General features: G+C 32.0%; 1 protein-coding gene across 1 annotated transcript; it reads right to left on the bottom strand.

Annotated features, from left to right (window-relative positions):
- Positions 1–900: 900 nt before the first annotated feature.
- Positions 901–2517, bottom strand: LOC137826418 (putative O-methyltransferase 3). Its single transcript, XM_068632379.2, is given in 3 exon segments — positions 901–1382; positions 1730–2260; positions 2263–2517. Coding segments are annotated over 3 exon segments (1068 nt in total). The 5' UTR covers positions 2503–2517; the 3' UTR covers positions 901–1085.
- Between the last annotated feature and the right edge of the window lie 19967 nt (positions 2518–22484).

Here is a 22484-nt window from a genome sequence, read left to right as displayed (position 1 = left end):
CCTTTTATCCACCCATACCTCCTTCCCTTTCTTGTGTATGTTTTCACTTGTAACCGCTGTCTTCATCTTCTCATACTTGGGCCTTTCCATGTTCAGATGACAAGCATCCATTCTCTCCACCCTGGGTCGCTCCTCTTGGTGACGACGATATTTCGGAACGTTCACGTTGAGTTTTCTATTCCCTACACATATTTGATCAAGCTCCCTCTCCAGTTTCCCCACATTTCTTACATCAAAGAACCTCACAAACCCGAATCTTCTACCCCACATATTCAGTCTGCGCGAAATGAAAACTTCTTTCACCCTTTCCCATCTTTGGAAAATTTTTAACATATCCATTTCTCCAAATCCGTGGGGAAGTTAGAGAAGAAAAACGTTGTAAAATCATTAGACATCACAGGAGGCTTACAGCCAAGGCCATGGCCTCCGCATCTCACCGTGACGTTTGCTCTGCTTCCCTCCATATAAAAGAAGATGTATAGTATGCAAAATAGTATAATGATGAGATTTGTTACTATGATGTAAACAGAGTTATGCAAAATGGGAACAGATGAACAAAGTGACTGGTATTTCTTCAGTCATAAAGATAAGAAATACCCAACTCGAAGTCGGACAAATAGAGCTACAAAAGCAGGATTATGGAAGGCGACGGGAAGAGACAAGGCAATATACTCTAAGCATTGCCTGATTGGCATGAGAAAGACTCTTATGTTTTTGCGCTATATCACCAATAATTGGTGTTACCCACATTTAGCTAACAATAGATAATTTTAATAACCTCAATCTCCATGCTTAGCACTAATTCATTAGGGTAAGTCATTTTCTAACATCTTCACCGCAATGAAAAAAAAAAAGGAACATCTAAATCAACATCTCATAAACTACTTTTGAAAGAAAATGTACGTGAACGTTAGCAGAACAATATTCATTACCATATAATGACATTAACTCACAACAACAAACAATTATATTTTATTCTAATACAAGAAAATTAAACTTAAACAGAAAAATAAAAAATACAGAAACTTTTGACAAACATTGGTAGTTTAGTTCTGCTCATGCAGTTGTTTAGCAGCAATAACATACTAGGGATAGATCTCAATGATAGAAAGTAAGCCTAGAGTGGGAATAATAATCTTGTAGTCAGTGAAGCCAGCAGAGAAAATCAGGTTGGCCCACTCTTTTTCATTTCTTTCTTTTGCACCGAACAACATCATCATCTGCATATCAAAGAAAAACTGCGTCTCAGTTAATTCATCCTCTTCCTTCTTATTCTCCATGATCATATCTATGATAATAACCCTTCCCTGGTTAGTTATTGCCTCCTTGCAATTTTTCAGTATTTTCACACATTCCTCGTCCTTCCAGTTATGCATTATCCACTGCTTCATCGTCAAAGTACAAATGATAAGAATCTCAAACCAAAAAAAATAAAAATCAGCACTGTTATTGTACCATCGGGCTGTGATCCCTCGACACAATAAACCTTAAACACAAGATTTAGAAAGGATTAAAGACAAATTATGCGGAGTATCATAGAATTAAGAGAAAAAATCGTGTTAATATAATCACACAAACTAAAAGACCTAATTCCTCCAATAAATAGGTGACCCACGCCATATCAAATTACATAATTATTGAGCATACATATGAGTTAGATGCATGAAAAAATCCATTATTCAATAATAAAGACAATTTTACACTTTTATATATATATATATATATTTACCTTCAACATAATGGAATCAGCTGAAGGAATTGCTTCAAACATATCCCCTCCAACATATTTTATGGTCTCAGTTTCTTGCAAGTCAGCAACAACATGTGGCAGATCCAATACAATGCAGTTTAGTTGAGGGAATGACTTAGCAATGGCCTTAGCCATAGTCCCTGTTCCCCCTCCAACATCAACGAATGACTTTGATCCATTAAACACCCCCTCACATTTCTCAATCACTACACTAGAAACCCAATGAGAGTCACTAGCCATGGCATCGTTGAAAAGGTTATTGAATTCACGCTTACACCTAGCAAAATCCCAAAATGTCATCCCATTTTCAGCGTGAAATGGTGTAGGGTCTTCATTTGTGAACCAAGTAGAGAGTTGATACCATGTATTAATATAAACTGGATCAACTATGAGCTGTAACAAAGATGCCATGCTGGAGGGCTGGTCCTTTAGGAGTAATTTAGATGCATCAGTTAGCACATACATCACTTCAGGCTCATTTTGGGTGGCATGGTGTTCAGAGAAGAAACCACAGAATGAGTCAAAATTCTCATCAAGCGGCTGATAAAGCAGGTTTTGGAAGGGTGGAGTGGTAATGAAGAAATGAGTTTTGAGAGTGGCATAGGTTGGCCATAGTTGTGTATGATATTTGGTATGCTCAAGTCAATAGCACATCTAAGAGACAAAGAGTTTATGAATTTGAACATATGATTCCAAATATGGGTTTGAGCTCGAAACAACTTTGAAGCATGCTCTTCAACCTGAGTTTCCATATATAATTTGGTAACTTTGTGTGATATAAAATCTCATTAGCTCGGTGTATTTATAATAACCAAAAGGTGTGCTACATAAATATCTAGATATTTTCAAGTGACTTGAGGAAAATTGATATTTTCACAACTTTTTGCTTGAAATATATCATCACTGTCTGAAGAATCATTTGCGTTGCATAGTATGTTTAAGGTATGCATGTGACAAAGGAAAGCTAAAGAAGGATCGCTACGAAACACTTGGCAACACATAAGAACAAAATAAATCCTCTCACCTCCCATACCTCACTTCCTTTTCGAACACGGCATTTATGAATTATAGATGTTTATATTTTACAATAAAGTTAATATTACTCTAATATATATGAATAAAGTATTTCATTTTTATTATTAGAATAATGAATACGAAATAATTAACTTGAACATATAAAATATATATTTATTTTAATTAAAAAGTTTATACTCTACTGTATATCGTTTCTAATATTCCTACTGATTTTTACAAGTTATCCTCAGTAATACACCAGGTCTTGTCCCAACTATTTCTGAAAAAAATTCGGAATGACTTTGAAATTTATGGTCACTAGTGGAAAAAAAAGTCCTTTTACAATAATAAATTCACAATGCTTCTATTATCAAACGCTGTCTATCAAAATGCATTGACATTTTTTAAATTAAAGGGAGTGTAAAACGGCGGTTTAAGGTTAAACCGTCATTTTACTCCAAAACTGTTTTGTCTAAAACGGCGGTTGTGGGTGGAGCCGTCGTTTTATACCAACGCTTTGGTCTAAAACATTGATTTAACTCACAACTGCCATTTTAGACCAAGCAGCTTTGGTGTAAAAGGACAGTTTTACCAAGGAACCGCCGTTTTACACTCATTTTATTATCCTAATTCGTAGCGCACCAATTACGCTTTTGTATTTCCTTTGTCTTCTCGCGCTGTCTTCGTGCTTTGCTTTCGTGGTCTCTACTTCTTCTTCATCTTTGTGCTCTCTACTCATTGTAATTTTCTTTCATTCACTCATTCACGCATTGCTTATTTGTTTTTTTTTTTTTGTTTCTCTTATTCGTTTTTTTGCTCCATTGGTGAAGGTTTTCTTTGCTTTCATTACTATTTCATTGCCTTGCACGATGTTTTCATTGGTTTTCTTGTGCCTCCATTTGTTTTTCGCCACTGCTAGTCGCCACCTTCGTTGTCGTTCGCCCGTTGCTACCGTTCGTCGCCGGTACTCTTTACCATCTTTGCCTTCACGCATAAGGTGGGTGGTGTTCTTAATTTTTTTAATATTTTTTAGTATTTTTAATTTGTATATTTTGTATTTATTATAATTTGTATTTATTTTTAATTGAATTTTATATTATGTTAGTTGTTAGGTTAGAATAAAATTATTAAATTGTTAAATTGTAAATAGATTTATATTATTTAGTATTTACAATTAATTTAATGAATTTTAATTTGTATATTTAGTATTTATTATAATTTATATTTATTATTAATTTATATTATATTATTTGTTAGGTTAGAATAAAATTATCGTTTTGGTATTGAGTCTGAGAGTGTTCGACCCTCTGCAATGGATACGTGTTGGTATGAAGTCCGAGGGTGTTCGACCTCGACAATTGATATGTGTTGGTATTGAGTCTATGGGTGTTCGACCCTCGGTAAACGTGAGTTTTAACACTCGTTAGTAAACACTTGAATGACCATTATTGAACATAATGGATTGAAATTGGATTAACTTTGTTTGCATAAGTAGAGATGGCAATGCAAGTAGGCCATGCGGGCCGACCCGCAACCCACTACTAAAAAACGCAGGGTGGGCTCAGTATTTCAACCTGCCGACCCACTTTAGTCCACCCCGCATAAATCGTAGCCTGCGCGGGTCAATAGCAAGAAGAGGTGGGTTGGCTCGCTGACCCTAAACAAAAAGTTAATTTTGTGTGTGTTGGTAGTGGCAGTGTTGTGTTGCTTTCTCAATGCTCTTTGTTCTCATCATCATACACAAATTAAAACAACCTAAATTAGGTTTTCCTCCAACGCACACACACGCTCCTCCTTCCTTGCCTTCACCATGACGCACAGTGTCGTCGCTTTGTTTCGCTGCCTCCACTGCATGCACAAACGGCATCGCCGCTCCGCTGCCTCCACTACACGCGCGCGCATGGCGCCTTCACTGCCTCAAGTCCACGCACAGTGGCACAATCACCAGCCTCCTTTCCTGCACCCTCTGCTACCTTCACTCCACGCACAACGACGCCTTTTTCGCTGGCTCCACTCCACGCAGGTTATTTGCCCTTGTTGATTTCAAAGCCCTTCATCATTCAGGGATAACCGTTCTATCAATTTCTTAAAGTTATTTCTTAAGGATGAAAAATGTTTATTCATCAATGTTTTACCACGGTAGCATCCTCAATGTATTTTGTTGTTGATTTGTATGACTTTTCCTGCTTTCCTATCATTTCTCTACCAAAGTTATAACCATTCATTAGCCCATCAGTGCATGTTTGAGTTCAATTCAAGTTTTCAATGTGTTTTCACCAAACTTTTCATGTCAAAATTTTGAAAAAGAACAGAGAAATTGTACTCAAGCACGTACTTAGTCTTTAGAGAAGTTGATATTTTCTAATATAAGCATATTTGGAGAATAACAACATGCAATGTTTTAGTTCTTGGATTGTATTCGTACTTCCTATGTGAGAACATAAATGCCCTTGCACCTTTCTTTCTTATTATTCATTTCTCTATATGTTGTTTCACACCAAGAGATAATGTAAATGCATGTAAAGTTTAATTATTTTTAAAAAGTAATCGTTCATTTTATAGAACTTTTTGAGTATCTTTTGAAAAATAAACAATTAAAAGAAAAACATTATCAAACAAACACAAAATTTCATGATACCACAAATGCACCAACATGATGTACATCTCTTATGGTCCAAAAGTTGTCTACAACAAGATGAAAAACAGGAAATTTATAATTGACCTAAGATGGAAGTTCTTAAGACTTGAGAGTAATTTGTCATGATTGTAAAGGCAAAGTTGTAGACAATGAATGTGCAACATATGATATTGAGAAGTTTTTTGTTTTTCCTAGAACTTGACTATTACTTGTTTTCTTTTTATTAGATTTATAGCATGTCACATCGATGGTTGATTTATGTTTTGTTTGGTTTTCAAGCTTTTGACTAACCTCTTTATATCAATCATAGGACAAGAAACAAAGGTACATGTGAGAGAAGTGGTGAGAGAGACAACCATTTATTAACAACAATAGGGTTTGCATCAATGGGTATTCCACATTATCTTATAGCAATGATTGTATTCTTATTATTAGACTAAAGTTGAGCGTGGAGGGGAAGATGATACTCTCGTATAAACATTTTCATAAGTCACTCGTTTCCATTTTGTTTTGTAGTTGTTTCCAAATTATAAATTATTTTTAGATTATAGAATTATTTTTAGATTATATGTTTATTCTATATTTTCTTATAGGATCTCAATTTGCAAATTGGATTGTAATGTATGAGGAATGTACTAGCATGCCTCTTTATGAGTTTCAAATGGAGGAACAATCTGAAATTTTTGAACTTGAAAAAAAAAAGGATAAGGCTAACACATATGATTGTTGGAGGTATTTTACTAAGATTGGGGAGGGTAAGGATGGAAAAGAAAGGGCAAAGTGCAATAGTTGCAACAAAATATATGTAACTGGTGGAACAAAATATGGTACTTCTCATTTAAATCGTCATGGTATGAAATGTGTTAAAAGAAAAACTGAAGATGTGGGTAAAATGATTTTAGATATGCAGGAAAAGTTGAAGGCAAAAAAAATAGATCAAGTTGTACATCAAAAATTGTTGTCTAATATAATTATTAGGCAAAATTTGTCTTACAAATTTGTTGAGTATCCCGAACTTAGGACTTCGATAAACTACTTGTGTCCTGATGCAATTATGGTTTCTAGAAACACTATTAAGGCTGATATTGAGAGAATGTATATGAAAGCCAAAATAATGCTTAAGGAATTGCTCCCTTCTATTCCTAGTAGGATATGCTTAACTTCTGATTTATGGACATCTATTAATACTGAGGGATTATATCATTGACTGCACAATTTGTTGACCTGAATTGGAAGTTAAATAACAAGCTATTGAACTTTTGTCATATGCCTCCCCCTCACACAGATTTTGAGTTGGCTAAGAAAATTAAACAATTTTTACAAGTTGGGAAGTAGAGAAAAAGGTGTTTTCTATGACTTTGGATAATGCTTTTGCTAATGATGTTCTCCAAAATACTTTAAAAAGTCAACTTCTTTTACAAAATGGTTTGATATGTGGTGGTGAATTCTTTCATGTTCGTTGTTGTGCACACATATTAAATTTAATTGTTCAAGAAGGATTAAAGGTGCTTGGTGATGCTTTGGACCAAATTAGAAATAGTATCAAATATGTGAGGGGTTCAGAAAGTAGAATGGTGAAATTCAAACAATGCCTTGAAACTTTTAGTGATATTGATGCATCATGTGGGTTGTGTCTTGATGTCCCTACTGGATGGAATTGTACATATTTGATGATTAAAAGTGCTCTTAAATATCAACGTGTTTTGGAAGCTTGCATTTGGTTGATGAATCTTATAAATATTGCCTTTCAGAGGAAGAGCGAGAGAGAGATGGAAAAATTTGCAAGTTCTTGTTACCCTTTTATGATATAACTAACTTGATTTCCGCTACAAGTTATCCTACTTCCAACTTATATGTTTTACAAGTTTAGAAAATTCAATGTTTGTTGACGGAAAATGTGAAGGATGAAGATGTACTAATTAAGAACATGACTAAATTGATTATAGTAAAATTTTAGAAATATTGGGATGAATATAACATTGTACTTGCATTTGGTGCAATTTTAGACCCAATGATGAAGTTAGAAACATTGGGTTTTTGCTTTGGAAAAATTGATTCACTTACTTGGGAACTAAAATTAGAAAAGATCAAGGAAAAAATATACAAAGTTTTTGCTGAATATTCTACCAAAGGTTTGACAACATCATCAATGTTTACATGGTTGGCCACAGATTTGTATGAACCAACAACTGACTTAAGCAAGTTCTTGATTCTTTTATGTTTAGGCATATCTGCACATAAAAATAAGGTAATAAACTTAAACATAATTTAAATGTGAAGATATATTAAAAGTGAAGACATATTAAAAGCTTCATACATGCACATAGTAGATGAATGAACATATTAACAATGAGTCATTTTCATGAAGTTCATCATCATTGTTGTCCTCATTTAGTAATTACTCGTCTTTATCCTCTCTAAATAATGTCAATTGGTCAGAGTTGCTAAAAAAAATCATTTAAGTCTTATTGTGGACATCGTTCTACTTCACAAACTTCTACATCAAATTGACTTAATTACGATCAAATTGACTTAAAATTTTCCTACATAATTGTCGAAAAAATGAACACATTTCTACTACCACTCCAGTCATATTGTTTGGTAAAACATTACGTATGGCAATAGGTAGTAATTGTTCGATAAGAATTGTTAATTTGCTAGGGTTAAGTGACTTCTTGCGTGGTGCATTTGGGCTTTTTGTGCATTTGTGTGTTTTGGGGCCTTCCAGCTTTCTCCTTTTAGCTTATTTATTCTTTTTTATCCTAGTCATCTTCATTTTTCGCTAAAAACCTGGAATTAACACCAAATCTGGAAATAAAATGTTCTTATTCAATTAAAGATCATAAAATATGTAAAAAGGTATAACTTCATAAATTAGGGATTATTTTATATTTATGTTAGCAATTAATACTCATAAGTGCCTATATTTTAATATGAAATATTATTGAAATTAGACACTTATCACTCTCCTCAACTTAGAATCTTGTTTGTCCTCAAGAAAAGTAAATGAATATATTTGAATTTAAATATCAAAGCAGCTTAATTCACTAAACAACATATTAAGTTAGAAACTTATGATGTTTCCAAATTCAAATACATAAAAATATAGATACACTCAACTTCCAGGATCAAATCAAAACAAATAATTGACAATTCATCATGGAATTTTTTCTCATATGCTCACAGGTAAGTGTTTCTTTCTATTTTTACTGAATCATAACAAATCACAGTTGTTTTTCATTTCATCTTCAAATCATAAACATGTTATAAACATGAATCTTGAGGTCTTTTTCAGGGTTATAATTAGGTTGAGCTTCCAAAAAGTATTGCTTTTTCAAACAACAAAGTACACATTTTAAAGAAGAAGAATATACCTACAATCCAATTATAGCACATATGTATTATCTAATCACCATTTTCTTTTGACTTCACACTTTTCCTCATTTTTCTTTCTACCTTTTCATGATTTTCAACTTGAAATTGTTTTTTTCTTTCCCTTTTTCTTTCTCTTTTTTTTTCCATCATTGGGAATAGATTCTTCCTATTTTCCACTTTTTTTAACTTCCAACATTTAGAACCAACCATTACCTTTTCTATATTTATTGCATCTATTTTCTCCTTGGTTTAAGTTGCAATAATAACAAAAATTCTTTGCTCAAAGGGGATACATAAACATGAATTCTAATAAGATAAAGGTTGACTATTTGGCCTTCGGTTTCGAATTAACACAAATGCCTCAATCATCTTCATGATCTTTTATGATGTAACAAAAATAAAAATTAAGCAACCAAAATTGTCAATTCATCAATAATACTCTCAAAACTGTTTAAGATTCACACATTCACTTCGTTTAATTAGTCTCATTCCTTTTTGTTTTGTCAATCTTTGTTCTAATCAATCATCTTGTTAAATTTTCATGTATCACAATTTCAACTACATTTGAAAAGGGATTCAATCAAATTTTCTTTAATAATCTGATGGAAGGAAGCAAGATGATTGCCGAATAAAAAATGAAGAACAAATAAGCAAATGGAAATGGAATTATGGAAGGCATAATGGAAGAAAAGAAAAGAGAAAGATGAGAGAAAGCTTATGGAATGGAAGATGGATCACACCACTTGGAAGGATGGGAGCTTCCAAGATGAATGGTGAAGAGCTGCCACTTTAAGTGCACTATACTCACAAGATAAGACCCAAGAACCTTTAGGAGACTCGACTCACTAAACACTCTAATAGAGTTTCTTTTCTATTCAAAATTCAATGTGTAAATTACATGAGGCAAGACACCCTTTATATAAGAGAGAGTGACTTGGGGAGTAAGAGTGAGAGGGGTAGGGGTGTCATTTGTGAGAAACCTTCTAGAAGGTAGGTCACAAAACCCTTAAACCTAGGTGCACTTGTCATGAAAGGTGGGCTTGGCACAAGTCCAATTTATGCTAAGTACACCCCCAATTTATGTTAAGTCACTGCAAAAAAACGTGTATGTGGTGACGGTTATTTTCGTATAACCTAGCGTTTATAACCACCACATTATACACAAATTTTAATGTGGTTGTCAATTGAGAATCATTGTATCAGGCGCCATATAATACATTGTATAAAGTGGCAGTTTTAAGCACGTAATATATGTCAGTTATAAATGTCGTAATTTTGAAATTGAGTTTAAACCAATTTCAGTGTAAATAACGACAATTTTAAACGCCACTTAATAGGTATAATATGTCATTTATAATAATCATTACAACTGTCATAATGCGAGTATTTAATATTTTATTTTATTTTTAATATTTGTAATAATTTATTCTATTTTGTTTTATAATTTGATTTCATAATATTATTTAATTTCATATTATAATTAAATTTCATAATATAATTAAATTGTAACATAAACTAATTTCATAATATAATTAAAATTGATAAATATAATAATCAAAAGATGACTTCTTTCATTAATTGAGAACAAACTTGATAATGTCAAACTAATCCAAACAACAAGTAAATTAAATTGTCAAAATATAAATTGTTTCACTTTCTTAACATATTACAACTAAACTCTTAATCCTAATTTGGCTCCTTACGCAAGTTCGGTTGCCATCTGGTCTACCTTTTCTCCACCACTAGAGGAGCCATGATTCATATTGTTTAACCTTGTTGCAGATTTCTTGAAAGTAAGGATAGGACAAACTCCATATGAAACTTCTCTCACTCCCTCTATGCTCTTTCACTAAAGAATTTGTGGTTCCAACTTTATATAACCATTTGTGTGTAGAGGTGGACAAAAAATCCAATTATAACAAAACTGCTCTATTTTGATACTGATCCGATTCATTAAATATCCATTTATTTAAATTTAGTTTTTATATTGATCCACATTTTATCAGATCAGATATCCATTTTACTTAAACAAATCTTAAAAACTAAAAAAATCCAGATTTCCAATCTATATTTAATTCTTTGTCAAGTATATTATGAAGCTTTATTTCTTTTATTAACTTACCAATCACCTACGGACATTCCTCTGCACCAGTTAATAAGGAAGATGTTTTTAGAAATACCACACAGTAACTCTTAACGCATACTTCTCCATTCTTCTTCCTTTTTCATTTATACTTTATTATCCTCTTTTTTAATTCTTAGAATAATTTATTTATATTATTTTTATTTTATTTTGTTAAAACTAAAGCTCTTTCTATAAAAAAAAAAAAAACTCAACAGTCACAAAATCATATATTAAAATTTTGAAAAATTTGTTTGGATTTTTTACTTTTTTTTCATAAACAATTTTTTATTTTATTTTCTTCACTTAAATAATGCATAAATTTTCAATTTTCTTTAGTTATATACACGTGAGAGGGACCATATGCAGGCAATAATATTACCAAATTTTTTTTATCAAAATATATATTTACATTTAAAAGATATTCTATACAATAAAATATAAATTCAATGGTTGATTTTTTACACTCATTACTTTAGCAATAATATTAAAAAAAATCACCAATTTTATGTATAGTTTGTAATTGTACACAATTACTTTTTCTGTATCACTAAATAATGATTATCTGTAATGTTAATTTTCAGTATTATTAAATTATAATTTTATTATATTTTCTTAATATTTATATAATATTAAACTATCTTTTTCACATATTATTATATTAATATTATGTTAATTTTTTAGAAAATATAGATATACTTTTAAAATCCAATTTATTTATTTTTTTAAAAAAAATATGAATTTAGATTTAAAATTCAATCCAAATATTTAAATTTAAATTATAAAAACCCAAATTTTTTTTAAAAAATATGAATTTAGATTTAAAACTTGATCTAAATATTTGGATTTGGATTTATAAAAATTCAAATTATTTTTACAGAAAATATAGATTTGGATTTAAAACTTATCCAAATATCTGAATTTGGATTGGATATTCCAAAATCCATGACCATCCCTTATTTGTGTGAATGATAAATCCTTAGTGATAGTTTCATCACCTTTCTCACTCACCAACTCGATTGGCCCAACAAGACTGGAATGTCATGTATCAAAGTGTGTCCATAGTTCTATTTTATCATAATAGAAACATATTATTGATCAGTACCATAGCAAAAAATAAAATACTATTATTATAATGACAAATTAAACCATGAAGGTCCATAATAAGTAAGAACCTGGAGTCCGACTGTGACACTAAGCAAGCTTATGGTATTGTTCCACGTTTCAACTTAATCTTTGTCTCAAATTTATCATTGTGAATTCCATATGTGGCCCAATGGGAACCTATTCAATAAAGAGTGGTTGGAACTTGTTATCAAAAAATTCTTTACACAAATAATACAATGTTAATTAACACATGTATATTAAACAATCCTAATCATATTTTCACTCCAAACTGGATCATCATTCTTGAGATAAATTCTGTCACAAAAAGAGAAGAAGGTATGATCAACAACAATGAAGAAGGACAAGGGAACCTAAAAACCAAGAAAAAAGTTAAGTGGGGGTGATTACTTCGTCATGTACCAAAGATAGTCACTGGTATCACTAGCTATATCTTTTTGATCAACAAGTCCATGTGCAGAGATATACTAAACAAAAGCAAAACATGTACACACACTTTAGTATAAATTAACTAAGATCAGGGACACCATGAATGAATGATTGATGTTTTCAACTGTGAATTGTTGTTACCATGTAATAATTTTGGAATGTACCACCGGATTGGAAAAATCTAGCCATAGAGTAGGCAACATCTTCGGCAGTTCTGTGAGGATCTTTGCCACCCCAATTCTTGAACCTTAAATTTAACAAAAAAATAAAAACATGGATATAAGCTCTAATGATGAAAATGTGAGATAAAACTAATAATTTTTCTTTCAAAAAATAAGAATTTGAAGAAGAATTTTAGACGTACCAGCCAACCCAATTTTTGGTCCACATTTTAGGACTGCCAGGACTATTGGGTTCAAAGTTGTCGCAGTACCAACCATTTCAAGTATTGATCTACACATGAAAATTGAAAAATATTAAGTATTTGACTTCACATATATATTAAGTATTTTACTCTAAAACATAAAATGTATAAGAAAATACCATTGACTCCTGGCACATGATCCATGGAACTCCAAGTTGAAGGACTCAGCCATGTTTGCGCACCAATTTATGTAAGCTTTTCCATAATGTGAAATTACGTTACCGTATTCATTTTTTTTATCTAAAATATCATTCACCGTGTTATTGCAACTAAACACTTTAAAAAAATGGAACCATTATCATTCCCATAAGAAGATCGAAAAAACAGTACCTGAGTGAGAATTATGGGACCACCTTGAGAAGCAAAAAGTTTATCTTTTTTAACCATATCAACGATCAAAGTAGTGAAATTTTGCATTTCATTCTTAAGTTGTAAAGAAAATAAAAAGAAGTCAACAACACTGATATATTTTGTATAAGATTACATAAAAAATAAGAAAAATTATAAACATTACCATAAACAGACTATTGAGAGTCCTAATCTCGACACCAGGTAGATTGTAAACCCACACAGAATCCCTCTGAAAGATGAAAAATATTTATAAACTCTGAGAAAAATATGACAGTAGAGATTAAAAATAAAAGGGTGATAAAATAATGTACCCACTCAGAGTTCCATTCGGCACAAACATATGGACCAATGCGAAGAACAGAATAGAGGCCAGAGTCTTGAATGGTCTTGAGAAATCTAATGAGATAGTTATTGGCAGAAAAATCATAAATACGACGAGAAGGTATGTCTAGTTAAGTAGCAGTTTAATAACAAGATACACTAAAAAAAAAAAAAATTATATTGTGACAGTTTTTTTCGTATAAAGTGGCGTTTATAACCGTCACAATATATGATTCTGGCGGTTTTTCAAACCGCCATAGAATTGGCGGTTTTGTAAAGAAAATAAAAAGAAGTCAACAACACTGATATATTTTGTATAAGATTACATAAAAAATAAGAAAAATTATAAACATTACCATAAACAGACTATTGAGAGTCCTAATCTCGACACCAGGTAGATTGTAAACCCACACAGAATCCCTCTGAAAGATGAAAAATATTTATAAACTCTGAGAAAAATATGACAGTAGAGATTAAAAATAAAAGGGTGATAAAATAATGTACCCACTCAGAGTTCCATTCGGCACAAACATATGGACCAATGCGAAGAACAGAATAGAGGCCAGAGTCTTGAATGGTCTTGAGAAATCTAATGAGATAGTTATTGGCAGAAAAATCATAAATACGACGAGAAGGTATGTCTAGTTAAGTAGCAGTTTAATAACAAGATACACTACAAAAAAAAAAATTATATTGTGACAGTTTTTTTCGTATAAAGTGGCGTTTATAACCGTCACAATATATGATTCTGGCGGTTTTTCAAACCGCCATAGAATTGGCCGCCACAAAGTTTAATGAGGCGGTTTTATATTACCCGTCGCAACACTTGTCACTTTAAACATAGTGTAAGTAGTGGCGGTTTTTATTTGTAAGTAGTGTCAGTTATAACTGTTGCAATTTACAATCATTGAAGAAGATTCTGACACCATAATATACGTAAGTAACGGCGTTTTTAACTGACGTAATTTTAATACTGAATAAGTAAAATTTAACCACTTTTTTATAATCTTTTTTATAATTTGTTTTATACAATTATAAAATTTAACCACTACTTTTCTATAATCTTTTTTATAATCTATTTTATACAATTATAAAATTTAACCACCACTTTTTCATAATAAAATAAAATAATGTATAAAGTTATAATCATCCATTCATTTCATTAAAAATTAAAGCACACATAATAATGGTCAAAAGTTTATATATAATTGAAAGTTAAAACACACATAATAATGTTCAAAAGTTTAAAACACATAAAAAGTTCATACATCCCTAATCAAGTTTAAAATTACAACACATAGTTGTTCAAAAGTTCATACATCCCTAATCAAGTTTAAAATTAAAACACACATTCCTAATCAGTTTTGCTTCCGGCACTTGATCTTATTACTTGATTAGGTGATGGAGCATCACTTCCATAATCTGATGCCTGAAACAAATAATTTTAAGTTAATGAATTTGTATGTTTATAATTATAAAATAAAAGACACCAATAAATATTTAAATATATTAATACCTCATTGCTGGATGCATGAACCAAATTAGCTGCTATTGCAGCAAAATGTTCTGGAACGTCTTTTCTTAAAGCAATATATGCAAGCAAATATGACACCAATTGGATCTTCCGGAGATATATTTGAACCACCTTTTGGATTTGTCAACATTAGTTCATCAATTTTTTCCTGGATAAAATTGAAAATATATCATGGCAGCAGAAAACATAATGAAATGGTTGAACTCTCAACTACAACTACAACATAGAATGAGAGTAAGGTATAAAAGAATAAACTATATAAACAACATATAATAAACTATATGAATTGTATTAAGCAATATTCAAAATACATTAATTTATAAAATCTGATATAATTGGTGAGTAATTTGTCTTTGAACGTACCCTTTTGGATGTTGCCACAAGAGCAATTCTTGTCCTTGTTATGACTCCTAACTAATCCAAAGAAGTCCTGATTCACAAAATGATTCAGATTAGTGCATAAAATACAATAATCACCTTACACACTATATTGATAGCTTGTATTAAAAGAGTAGGGTAAGAATATTCAAATGTACATTATAATCCATAGAATCTGGAAGAAATGACAAACTACCATAAGTACTATTACTCTGCTTCTTTTTCCCACTCATACGGTTACTCTGCATCATCATGATATGGGAAGGTGTCACAATCACACATGCCCACGAGAATCTAATCAATTACCACTACCTATTTTCCTACCAAATGTTACCATCTCTGTTACCAACTACATTGTAGCCCTACACAAATTCTAACACTTTCCTCAATTAGTTTACTTCAATTCACAAAAATTCCTAAGGTTATAAAGTTTTAAAGCAGATCAATGAAATAGAGAAAAGGGAAAAAACACTAGCAGATTTGATCTAAGTTATAAATCTGACAAAGAGTAAGAAATTGTTGTCATGTTGTATCTTTTTTGGCTAGTGTTTGGACTTCTTCGTCGGTAAGCTTGTTGCCATGGAGAACCTTCTTGATTCTATCTAAGGTTGTTATGCGAATGTATTAAGAGAGAATGTGTGTGCCAGAAAGAGAGAGAAAGGAAAGAGAACAAAGAGTGTGAATGAACTAGAAAAACATAAGAGAACGCATTTTTAATAATCTTCAGACAGTGTTTTAATAATTAATTGCTGCAAACATATACTAGGAGATCAATTCAAATCAAAGCAATCATTAATCAAAATGGTGATCAGTGCAACAAATAGGTGAGGGGTTTGAAGACACTTACTACTTCCAAATAGGTAGGAGCTAGTCTTCTTGTAATAGCGAGCAAGACGGTGGATTCTGCACTCCACGAGAATCAACCTAAACTTGGAGTCCTTGTCCTTTCTATTCCTCTCCAGATGCTTCCTAATTGAAACTACCTTCTTAATCAAATGGTCAAGTGCCCTATCTAGGTGCAATAAGCACCCCAGTCACTTTATTCCCAAGTGAAGACAGAAAGTAATGAAAAAAGAAACCCCAACAAAATTAAAAAATAACTTCATTTTAAAATATAATTATTATTCTTACAGTTTTATGAGTCTTTTAGTAATGTTATTAGATTGTGCTAGTACTAGTTACTTACTAATTTTTTAGTATGTGAATGGCATTAGATATATCTATATTCGTACAAGACACAATTCATGCTTTAACAACAAACACAAGCCAAATCCCGAGAGTCAATTAAGCTTTATTCACCACCACAAACCTAGTGTAGTCACTGCGTTAAATTCCCATGCCCCATCCTAATTTTCATATTCAGTATACTTAACTTTCTGTCGGTATGGGAAAACTGAATACACTCCTATATTTTCGAAGGTATTATCTTCTTTTACCAAAGGCATTTATAAATTTCATTTTACTATCCTATTTTTTTATTATACTATTATAACAGATACTTTCTTTGTATTGTGCTATCTATTGTAATATAAAAATTGTCCACCCGACACCACCTATTGGCTGGACAGTATATTGGAGCTAACTTTTTTCTCCCAGCTCTTCTTTTAATTTTATTTAAAAACTATGCAGAGCACATACACTCTCTTGTTTGATAATAAACTTCATGCTGAATAACAACATTCAGGAAACATACTAGTAGGTAGGTATATGAAAGTATTATCAATATGTTTTCATAAAGTTCACTTTTGTTGAATCTAACTAATAAGTGTCATAAAAAGCGGGTTTTGATACATTTTACGGTGGGCAGTTGCAACCTATATAAGAGTGATTAATTTTTTTGTTCCGTCCTGCTGGTCCAGGATTTTGGATCCACCACAGGGTGACATAGGTAGTGGAATTTTCTCCCATCCTGTGCACATCTATTCAGACCTTTTTTCTGCATATACAAATTGTTGAGTCAAAATATACACTCAAGCCTTATTTCTAAAAGTCAATAATCTCAAGTTAGTATTAAAGTAGGCCTTGGTAGTCACTGCCTATTCACACAATAACAACCCAACTGGCTTAGCTATTGAAACTGTGACAACGTACGCCTTAGCTATTGAAACAGTTATCTCCCTGAATCTTGATCGATAACTTACAAGACAAAATGGCTTGAATTGATGTAAATATTGTCCTACAATATTGTTCTGTCAATAGGCTTTCTCTCTTTCTCACTCATTCATCACACTTGGTAGTTCCTATACAATATGCAACTATCAATACACATAACTATCGCAACTCGATCTAAAATAGCTCAAGGATTGGAATAAACCAAGCATCGGTATATATGCATTATTCAACAAGACAACCTTACCCAAATATGTCCATAAGAACTAAAATGTGTTGTTTGCTGTACAGACAATGGATTATCCCTCTTTTTGGCTAAAATATACATAGATAAACAAATACATCATGGACATACATGGTCAAGAGAAAAGGGAAATTAATGAAGAGCATCTTGATATCAACCAGTATTCTCAATAGTAACCAGTATTTCTCTATGGTGTTGATTGGTGGAGGAAGAGAGATTTGGCCAACTCTTCAATCCAAAAGAGGAAGCCAACACTTGGGAGGTTCTAACCTGAATTATCAAAGAAGAAAGAACCTAAGGGGAGCTAAGAACAATAAATATATGTGCACTCATTGGCATCAAATGTGAATTGTATTCAAAACTATTTTAGAAGTACATGGATGATGTAATTGTTGAAGAAGAGCTTTGATGACTTCAAATCTCCATGCATTGCTTGAAGGCTGATTGTAGCTTAGTTGTGTGTGTTCTAGGGTAGTTTGAATTTGTTAATTCACTTTTAGTTTGAATCTAAAGCTAGTTTAATTCAAATCTTTTTGAAAAGAGTGTTTTATGTAGAAGCAGAAAAACAAACCAGTTGTTTTGTTGTTTCAATTGGTTGTTTCATACTTAAGGTTTTTGAAACTGGTTTTAGTAGATTTGAGTTTGGTCGACTTTGTTGTCAAACCAATTCAATCGGTTATTTTGACAAAACAACCGACTATTTTTTTAATTGTCTTAACAGAATTCTGTTAAGTTAGTTAAATCTGTTTTAAATGATTTGAAACTGATTTGGCTTTATAATAAATGTTTTCAACTGCTAATTGGAGTATAAATGTTCTGTTTTACTCTCCTAGCATTAAACTTTACAAGATCAGTTTGAGAAATCAAATTTTCTCTAAGATTGCTTAAGGCTTTGGATATTTCTTTAAGAGTGAAGTGGGACTTGTTGTGTACTTTGATTTGATTTGTACAAGGTGTGATCAATCCTATTTCTTTCTTCATTTATAATTTTGTAAGTACTGGTGTTCACAGTGTCAAAGGGTGTTCTGATCTGTGGTGCGATTATGGTGTGCCAAAGGAAGTATGTGTTCTTGAGGGGATCAAGATCACTTCTTTGGTGATTGTGTGTTTGCAATCTGATTTTCGATTACTTAGTGGATACCCAGAGGTTTCTAGTGTAAGAGTGAACCAGTATAAAATTGTTTGTGTGATTCTTTCTCTACCTTAACTTTTTTATAACTGCTTTTAGTTGTTTTTTATATTCTGCTGATAAAAACAACCGGTTGAATCGTAGAAACAACTAGTTGAATTTCTGGAATTCGACTAAAATTGTTTTATATCTTGTGTTCTTGTATTTCTTTGGCTATTATTCTTCTTTGACTTTCTTCATACCTTCAATCTTTGCAAAAAAGTGTTTGTAAACAATTCACCCCCCTCTTGTTTAAGGCCTTCAATTCTAACAATATTTATAGGGGAAGGTAGCTTGTAGCACAAGCTACATCACCCTAACTCTGGATAAACCCTACACTAACCCTAGGATTACCTTGGAGAGTCATATGCAAGGATGGAGAATAACCTACATCGTAAGCTAGGGTAAATATCCTAACTTGGAGTACATTACACTCCTCTCTCACAGGGTCAGGTTTTATGACCTACTCTAGGTTTTGGTCCAAATAAAACCTATACTATTTATGGCTTAGAATACAAAGCCCTAAAAACTTTATTCTATGTATTTACAATTCTTTGAAAGCATGATTCTTTATTTAGATAGTTATTCTCCTTATTCGTGTTATTTGTCGTTCTTGGTGGTTAGCAAGATTGCATCAATCATTACCTAAAGTTTAGGCCACGATTTTTAGGCTTTAGGCCATAGTTTTATGTTGTTTCCTAAAATGATATTTAGATAGTAATTTTAGAAACAACTCTTGAATTATCTTAATGAATTATCAACCCTGATAACATAACATATAGACTCATAAAAAAGAAATAGACTCTCTCTCTCACACACACTATGTAAATTAAGTCTTCTTTCTTCAATACTTCAGACTTGGGTTCATCAAATATAACATCTCCAACTGCATCAACATGGTTTTTCATAACATAAAATATGTTAATGAACTATAGAGTGTAATTGGATTCATCTATTAATTGTGAGATAAATATTAAGTTGCAATTTAGCTTGTGTGAAAGGACAGTTGACTCTAGAAAGGGGGGTTGAATGGAGCTTGAACTCAAATCACTTAGTTGAAAAGCAAAGCAATTACAATGTCTAACAAGTAAAGGATATAGAGAAGTAGACAAAAGATTTATACTGGTTCATCCAACAACTTGGGATACATTCAGTACCCTGAAACAACCTGCTTAAGAGCATTCACTAACACGAGAATTCAACACCTCTCTAGGCATCGCTATTATTTGACACCTCTCCATGTAACAGGAGTATTCGACACCATTCCAGGTAAGACAAGTATTCAAAACCTCTTCAAGTACACAAGTATTATACACCTCTCTAGGTACACAAATATTCTACACCTCTTTGGACAAATCAGTCTCAATCTCCCCCTAAGATCAAGACCTCTCAAATATATGACAAAACTCTCTAAAGAGGTAACAATGAAAGCTCAAAGGGTATGCTTCATTGAGTGAAGGATTTACAATGGTTAAAAACACAACCCAACTCACAAGATGCTCTACAATAGCAGATGCAAATTGTATAAGCATAACTTTTTTACACATGTATATATCACTTGACAATGGCATTTCTATCTCGTTCTATGTATGTTCGTTGTGTGTTCTTCATCTTCAAGGTCTTTAAATAGCCTTATAAAATGTGACCCTTGAAGCTTCGTGTGAGGAAATTTTTCTCATAGCCGGTAGACGCTCAAAATGGTAACTTTTGCTCTGATTGATTCTTCCATGACTTTAACGTGTGGATTAATTTAAATTGTTTTTTTTTTATTCTTCAAATTGGAACATTGTAGCTTTAATGTTCTTAACTCAATTTGGTGATGAAATCTACCACGTTGTTTCTTCATCAATGCAAAAAATGCTTAGATAGGAAACATATGCTCTAATGGAATATGTGCGTCTTCAACATATATTTGCACTTTCAAACTATTTCTTTATCGGTATAAATTTTGAACTTTGAGGCTTTAACACTTTTTGGCCAAATCTTTGATTCACTGTCTCCCTTGTGCTAGACACTAAAATCAGAATGTTCTGTTATGAGCCTTTAATGAATTTTATCACTTGTTTACACTTTGAATCATATTTTTCTTTCTAAATCTTCATTCACAATGGTTTGATAATGCTTTAAAATTCATTCGTGCAAATCTCACAGAATGGCTTCATCTTTATGTCATAAGACGCTTGATAAGGAAACTTCAGCTTTAATAATATGTGTCTTGACCAATTAATATTACATGATTTAATCTTTGAATAATTTCCATATTTAGATTGTTCGTGGAAACTCTTTGCGTTTATACAAATCTCATTCAACACTTCATCTTTTTGTCATCAGACACTCGAAGAAGAAACTTCTAATATAAATATTTCTTCGTATCTTGAGCGTTTATTTATTGATGTTGCACTTTGAAATCCTTCCACATTTCTATATATTTAATATTGAAGCTTGATTCTACTTTAGTCTCAGTCTGCACAAATCTTGCATTGTAGCACTTTAGTTTTCCTGTTATGCTCGAATAGAAAACTTCATATTTGATCTTCATACTTGTCTTTTAAGTTCCTTCAAGAATTTTTGGAAACATTACGAGTATCAAAGATAATAATAAAGATCATAATAATGAACGACTATCACTGAAACATTATCTTTACTATTTCTGATTATCTAAACCTTCATTTCCAAAAACTCTACTGTAATTGTGTTTTCAAAAACTTTTTAATTCTATTCAAGATTTGAATGTTTTATTTCAAAAGCTTTGGTTTATATGAACTAAGATCATCAAATAAGGTTCAGAAACATTAAAGCAACGTCAGAACATTAAAAGATTATAAAGATGAAGTATATACATTCCTTGAAATGTTAGATCGTCTAACATGTAGAAGACGAAGTGATTGCATGTCATGTACAAGCTCCATTAATCGTCTAGTGTGACTATGAGCTCTATCTTATTTAGCTTTCTTTGAGCTTTTAAGTCTTTTGACTTCATATAGCCTTAGGTACCGTTTGTCAAGACTGTTTGGTGTAACCTTCTAATGTTGGATCGTCTAGTCAGTTTACTCCAATGAGACCTTCTATCATATTTACATTATGGACTGGCTAACATGTTGATTCTCCAGTGATGTCTTACGAGACCATCTAGAGTACCTTTATACTCTTCATATTGTAAGACTGTCTAATTAGTATATCGAGAATAAGATCGTCTGACACGTGACCGTCTAATAGGTTTAGTAAACCTAGAACATCTAATGAGTATTTATCTAAATCTGCACATGAGTGAGCTTTGTTAGAATTTTTAACACATCTTATAGTGTTTGTTATATCAAAACTTATAGATTATTTTCATAAGATTGTCCAATGGGCGTTAGAACATCTAGCTACTAGACCATCTAGTTGTTGATCAAGAGTGATCAAGAGCTTTGAAGAATCCAAATCCAAGATGTTTAATGAAAGGCTGGTGTTGCTGCTGTGTATGGGTGGGATCTGGGTAGATTAAAGTGTAATTCACTCC

This window comes from Phaseolus vulgaris, chromosome 8 (assembly GCF_051622355.1).
Source record: "Phaseolus vulgaris cultivar YP4 chromosome 8, ASM5162235v1, whole genome shotgun sequence".
Classification (NCBI taxonomy): Eukaryota; Viridiplantae; Streptophyta; class Magnoliopsida; order Fabales; family Fabaceae; genus Phaseolus; species Phaseolus vulgaris.
This window is presented reverse-complemented; position numbering and strand designations above follow the sequence as displayed.